At 37.8% G+C, this 7,089-nt stretch overlaps 1 protein-coding gene across 1 annotated transcript; it reads left to right on the forward strand.

Moving 5' to 3' along the window:
• Positions 1–5: 5 nt before the first annotated feature.
• DR1 (down-regulator of transcription 1, TBP-binding (negative cofactor 2)) lies at positions 6–5,723 on the forward strand (the record flags this gene model as incomplete). The annotated part of the gene is made up of 2 exons (XM_010080860.1): positions 6–108; positions 5,560–5,723. Coding segments are annotated over 2 exons (267 nt in total), but the record flags the coding sequence as incomplete, so codon positions are not given.
• Positions 5,724–7,089: the final 1,366 nt, after the last annotated feature.

A 7,089-nucleotide genomic window follows, 5' to 3' on the forward strand; every position in this document is an offset into this window, starting at 1 on the left:
TGGTGGTGAACTGCTGCACGGAATTCATCCACCTCATCTCCTCCGAGGCCAACGAGATCTGCAACAAATCGGAGAAGAAAACCATCTCCCCTGAGCATGTCATACAAGGTAGGCTTCCGGAGGCGCTGTGCTGCTCCCGGGCGCCACGGGCCGCTCGGGCTTGGAGCCGCTCCTGTCCCGGTGCCGCGCTTTCCTCCGTGGTTGCTTGTAGGTACGTAAAAAGCCAAAGACCAGGGTCTGTTTGGGCTTTGGGAGAAAAGCGTGTGTTGCCCGGGTTGTCAGTCGCGTTGCACGGGAAGGCTGGCTTTGTGTGGTGAGAGCGGCTGAGTGTGCTCGGGACTCGCTCTCGTTTTGTGCTTCAGAGAAGCCTGCGGTGGTTTGAGTGAAGTCACCAAGTCCATTTGGTCTTTTTCGCACCTGGGAAACGACGGCTGCTTTTTCGAATGGTTATGCAGATGTCTTTTACAGTGTGCTGTAAGATCCTGAACTTCTTAAATGTTTCTGTAATTGGAGACTGACAAAAGACGTGTGATTGGGTATGTGGGGCCCAGGCTTTAATCCAGAGTCGTCTTGTCGGGATCCTGGAAAGAGTAAGATAGAGCTGTCCTTGGGGTCTGATTGGTTAAAATTAAGTATTTGTATCTGTTGTAGGAAGCATTTAAACGTGACCTTTGCCCTTGCATCTTTTTCTGCTGTTGTCTCCCACTTCCTCTTGCTTGAATAAATGGAGAGTTTTCTCTCTGTCTCTCGTTTGCTTTCCTTTAAATTCTGCTACAAACAAGGAGTTTCCTTGCCTCATCCTTAAGTCTGAAACGGGAATCTTTTAAGGAATCATTCTCTTTGCTGCTTAAGCAAAGGTTGTTTATACCAGTGTCTGCTGAAAACAAATTTATAGCAGTAATAGTGGAAGAGTATTCTGCTGCCCAGTAGAGATATTAACAGTAGTGTTTGCAGTAGAGCTATTTTCAGGACTGTGATGGTATCAAGTTAGTTTAAAAAGTGTTATGGGTTTTTTGTAATGATTCTCTCTTTGAAACAAAAAAACATCTGATTCCTTTGGATTATATCAGCTTGCTCTTCAGAAGAGTCTCAAGTACTTGACTCGATTATGAACAGCAAAAGAAAATACGTAGCATGTACGAGCTTTAATATTAAATAAAATACATATAAGTCTGGAAGTTTAGCAAAACAGCTCCATCTCAGAAGTTCAGGATGTGAAGAGTAAAACTTGGGCTTGCATGTGGAAGCATACTTTGGGTAAGATGCTTCTAAATGCATGGATTGTTTATCCAAGTGACCATCAAAACATTTGAGCTCAGTTCTTAGCACAGGAATATATGTGATCTTTAAGGCTGAGGACAATAAAGAATTAATGTATGAAAGTCTTTTTTGACCTTTAGTAATGGTCCTTAGAAAGGACCTGTTGCTGCCCTAGGGTTAGTCTGGGTTTTTTGGATAACAAATTGAAACCAAAATGCGTGTGTATACACACGTGTGTGTGCATGTCATCAGCAGGTGGTCCCAAACCAAGAATTTAGCTCGGTTCTATGTCTTTGTGTTACCAGATTTTAGAGTTAGGAAAAAAATATTTTCAAATTAGATGTGTACTTTTTAGTTAAATATTGCTAAAGGGAACTTTGGAGATGTATCCATTTTTGTAATGCTCCAGAGATGGAAGGAGTTGTTCTTGGATTTTCTGCTGTGCTTACATTTAAGGAGGTGTATGTGCTGTTAGCTTCTTCCAGATGCTAGTTGGTTGTCAGGTATTCCCTGTGTGGTATGAGGGTTTAGATAGTGAATTCTGGAAACAGTGGTTATGTGTATGTAGGTATAACATTTCAGCATTTTCATCCATCTTCATACATTCTAGATACTGCCCATGTTGACTGCCTCTTCACGTAGCTCCATGACAATGATGCTAACAAATAAAGTGATGAACATATGTTGTGGTCATCCAGATACCATGTTCCTTTGAATGCTTAAACCAGTTAATTTAGAAGTGAGGTTAATGGCTTCACACTTGGTCCAGCCGAAACCCAAGCTGCTGCCAAGAGGAATCTTTTTGTACCCTCCCTAGAGCTGGATCTAGCAACTGCTGATCCAACTGACCCTGCTGCTTCTTGAGAATCTAGGGGGGAGCACAGTTTTCTGTCAGGTGAGTTTGCTGATCTGACTGTTCCTGTAAACAAGAAGTTACTGGATTGGAAGCAAGGAGGAGGGGAGGGGATTTCAAAAAAGACATTGCGGTTGGTGATGCCCTGCCACCGGACTGTATTAGAGCTAATATGAAACTGCGCTTTGTCACTGTTCTTAGGTGTTTGGCAGCAGTGGTGGCAGCTTTAGACACCCCTTCGTTTGCTGCACTGATAAAAATGATTGTGTGGTGCTGAGATAGAACTTTTTCCCCCTGCCACTGGGTTATGCTTCAGGTAGATGAAGTCCCTGCCGTGTTTCATTGTGTGGTAGCACGAACACTTGACTGGCACAGTGCTGTCAACAGCACAGGGAAAGGAAAGCAGAAGCTTCTTGCATCCCATGAGAGATCTGATTTGCTAGATAGACTATGCCAAGCACTCCCTGACAGTGATATAACACAATGCAGCTTCCCTGGACAGTACCCAAAGGCATCAACACTACATAGTAGTTATAAGATAGTCTCCATGGTTATTGTTGAATCCTACCATCAGGAATCCAGTTGTGAGCCTGAGACTCTAATAAGCAAATGAATATCCTTCCACCTTGGAAGAGAAAATAGCCTCATTTGGTAGTTATGCGAGTCTTGACTAAGCAGGCTTTTTATGATAAATTAAACTTCCATTGAATTCTGAAAATGGTGAGATGTTAAATCACCGTTTTTATTAAGCCGATTACTTTGATTACTTGTCTACGTAGCACTGTTGTGCAGTAAGGTAGGCTGTGGATTGATGGCAAATTCTATAGCTTCTTTTAGGGGACTGTGAGGATACTGACTGTTTACGTTAGCAATTAATGTTAAAAAAATTCAAACAACTGTTAATGTTGGAAGTTATTTTTATTTGAGAGGAGCATGAGAATGTCAGATATAAATGACCTGATTATATAAAAAACAAATGTAGGACTAATTATGCTTAACTGATTAATCAGAGTTCTGCACCTTCATGCAGTATTTAAGAGTGGGAGGAAACCAGGGAAGGGACAGTTGTGATTTGGTGTTTGTAAATATGAGAAGTCTTCCAACCCTCCCCCCCCCCAAGATGCTGTGTTTTGGGATTCCATTGTTTAAATTTGGTGTGATCATTCTAACCTCAGTAAGATACCAAATTTTCATCAATCTGGGTAGACAGGTAGTTTTTAACGCTCAAGAAATAGAAAGACTGAGTTTTGGTGGAACAGTAGCTCTCCTAAAGCAGTCATCACTTGCCCCACATTTTAGCACCATGCTGGTATAAAGGGATTCATATTCCTCCCATGCATGTGTTCTGTAAAGCCTTGGTGTGTTTGAAGAAGATAGTAAACTTCTTAAGTTGTTTCACAGCCTGCAGAATTTTGATGCACTAGACCTATGGTGCATATATGGTTCTTCATGGCTTTGTTATGTTGAACAATTGTACAAATCTGTCTTGGTTATAGCACACATTTTCTTTTGGATATATTTTTTTTTTAGTGTGCTATATTCAATACATAACTAAGTTTTCCATTGATTTATTTTCATTTAAGAGACATTGTAAATTTCTGTAGAAACACATCTTGCTGTTGACTTCAGGTTGGACAGTTGTTCATGTTCTGATGCAACAGATTGCCAACCCTGATCACTGTGAATGTTCTTTTGAAGAACACCTATGTATTTGCTATGATGGTTCGTCTTAGTGATGGTAGACTTGTAGAGTTCTTTACATTTTATACTTGAAAAAATTACAATTTTTTGATATTTACAGTATATACTATTTACATGTTAAAATAGGTAATCAGTTCTGGACTGTGAGACATGGATTTGCCTCCTATCTGCTAAGGTTGGATTAAGCAAGTTTCTGAAGGTTTTTGGCAATTCTCAGAAACTGTGAGCTAATTGAAAAAAGTTTTTCCAGTGTTTGTGTGTGGTCTGAGGCTGGACTGACATAGTGTCCGGGAGTAATTTGATTATCTCTAAATCAGTTTGTGTTCTAACTTTATTTGTCCTAAGAAGTAAGTATTATTTAAATTCATTTGCCATCTCTTAAAGGAATGGTAGTCCTGCATGACTAGACAGCTATTCTGTACTGCCCTGTTGAAGACTATATTAATTGTCTCCTTTAGTACAGGTTGGAAGCTGAAAACTTACAGAAGGCCTTTGGGTTATTGTTTTGGTGTATGACACAATGACATGTTGCCATAATTATGGGTAGCGAAAAGGTTGATTAGAAAATTGGTGTTATCATCTAAGTTAGTGTAACTAACAGCTTGTTTATAACAAGATGTTGAGTCCTGTTGTGCAGTTTATTTTAGTGATATTTCTTGAATAGCTTGTGACATAAGGTTGAAATAAAGTAAGATAAAGGTTAAAACTATTGTTCTATAAAGAAAACTCTGATTTATTTCAATACAGGAAATGCACCAGGTGTTTTATTAAACTGAGACTTATTTCTAGTATAATTGGTGTTTATGTAATATTTCTAGCTATTCTGTAATAGGCTCCACTTTGAGGTTTGTGTACGTGTGGAGGCATATTGTAGTAAATGGTGAATCAGGAAACAGAGTGTGCCTTTTGTCACATGTTCTACCTGGGTTTTTATAATCCTTCCTGTTACTTTTGCATTCTTTAAAAAAATTTGTTGCAGGATATAGCTGCATTTTCGATTTCTTTGGGAAGATAAAAGTGCAAGAATTTAGTTTCTGAATACATTTTCATGTAGAGATAGATAAAAGGGTTTCTGTTGAGAAACAACAAAGAGCTCCTACTTAATTTTATATAACTTCATATGAGTGGACTATGCATTTTTAGCTTCTTGGCACTTGAAATGTGAATTTAGATATTAAAAGAAAAAAGCTAAAATGCATAGGTCTAAGGTAATATTAGTTTTTTCTGTCTTAATGAAGGATCCGTGATAATTTTACATGCATTGTTTTTCCTCTGTTATAGGTTGGTAATTTACTTCTACTTAAGACTTGTAGCAAAACTGCAAAGATAGAATCCCGGAGAGATTAGAGGTTAACAATTCAGATAGGAAGGACCTCTTGGTTGTGTAAATTCTGCTTGATTATGACATGTAAAAGATGGGAGAAAGATGTCTTTCAAAGAATAACACCTATCTCTAGCAAAACGTGTCTGAAAGCCCTGAATCCTCTGCAAGTGCAGACTTCTTTGGTTGTACTTGACTAACTAATTTTTTGAGCCTGAAAGCATGCGCCATTAAATGGCAGAGGAGAAGAGACAAGGAAAATAGCTGTCAGATCTTCTTACGAACACAGATTTTTATCACCAGTTGTTAGAAAAGTGATCAAACTTTTTACTACTTGAAAAAAATAATTTAAATAAACAATTTGATACCTATTATCAAAAGTTTTGTAAAAGATTAACAATGTGCTTTCTTTCTTTCATTCTAGCACTAGAAAGTTTGGGGTTTGGCTCCTATATCAGTGAAGTAAAAGAAGTCTTACAAGAATGCAAAACAGTAGCACTAAAGAGAAGAAAGGCCAGTTCACGCTTGGAGAACCTCGGCATACCGGAAGAAGAGCTTCTAAGGCAGCAACAGGAATTATTTGCAAAAGTAAGTGAAACAATAGTTGTACTGATGAAGCTCGAATAATTAATGCTGCAAATCTACTGCCGCAGAAACATGTGCATACCTCAAGAAGTATTCCATTCCTTGTGAATTGCTGTGGCATCTAAGATGCTATTGACCTTGGCCTGTTTGAATTGGGGAAATAAAGTCAACAAATAAGATGCTGCTACTTGTTACTTCTGTGATTTGACGTACAGGACTTTGTATATAAATTATACTCTAGGTTTAACAAGCATGGGGTTTTTTTGCTGCTACTTGGGTATTTCCATTCTACGGTGGAGAATATATTAAGAATTACTTGACAGAAGAAATAGAAGAATGGCAGCTAGTGTTCTAGGAAATTACCAGGTTTGATGCATTAAAAAGTGAAAATATCTTTTCTGTTTCTGGCCATTAGTGCACAAATGTTATTTCTTAGGCTTTGAAAGAAACATTTAATAGGATAAATTAGAAATTTTGTACTTTCTCATCTTCCTTTACTATTGGCAAGACTCTAATTGAGTGAATTCATGCATAAATTTTTAAAGAGGCCATTCAGGCATAGGAAAAACATTTGCCTGCAAATACTGTGGGCACGGACATACACACACATTCCTCTTCATCTCAGCCTTTTCCCCTCCCAGTTTTCCCAGATAGTTTGTGAACATCTCCAAGTTTAAATTACTAAAAGCCAAATTTATTTATTTCTCTTTCTACACTATCTCTCTAGTAGTCTCTTAGACAAGAAAACTATTCTCTAAACTAAGTGATGTGAAAGTTGTCTTGGATTTATCTTTCCTCTTACCCAAGGCATAAGTCTTATTTTCTCAGTTTGCTTACTTTAATTTCTTCTGGTGAAAATGCTTATTCAATTATGTGTTATCACGTCTGATTACTGAGACCTTCACTTCCCTTTGCTCTATTTGTATCTTGCTGAAACAATTAACTGTTGTTTTTCATATTACAACATGCCAACTGTTTTAATTTTAATTGCGTGATTAATTTTAAGGCATTTAAAATTTCAGTGTACCACATAGCTATTGTCAGCATGCAGTGAACTAGTTATGATAAATTAATCTGTGTCTAACTTTTGTTTGACTGTACTAACATTAGAAAGACCAATATGGCTGCTTCTGGATTAAGAGTGAGATTTACATATAATAGTCAGTTTGATACCTGTTGTTTACTTACTATTTTGTTAAAATAACTTAGTATGGTATACAAAATAAAAAAGCAGCAAATAAGGTGTGTTAAGGGAGTACTAACCCCTGAGTAACATTAAAAAAAATGCTGAAACCATGGCCACCTTATGTAAGTCACACTTTATCTAAGGAATGACCCCTTGAGGTATGTTCTATATATATATATATAT

This window comes from Pterocles gutturalis, unplaced genomic scaffold (genome assembly GCF_000699245.1).
Source record: "Pterocles gutturalis isolate BGI_N339 unplaced genomic scaffold, ASM69924v1 scaffold44779, whole genome shotgun sequence".
Taxonomy (NCBI): Eukaryota; Metazoa; Chordata; class Aves; order Pterocliformes; family Pteroclidae; genus Pterocles; species Pterocles gutturalis.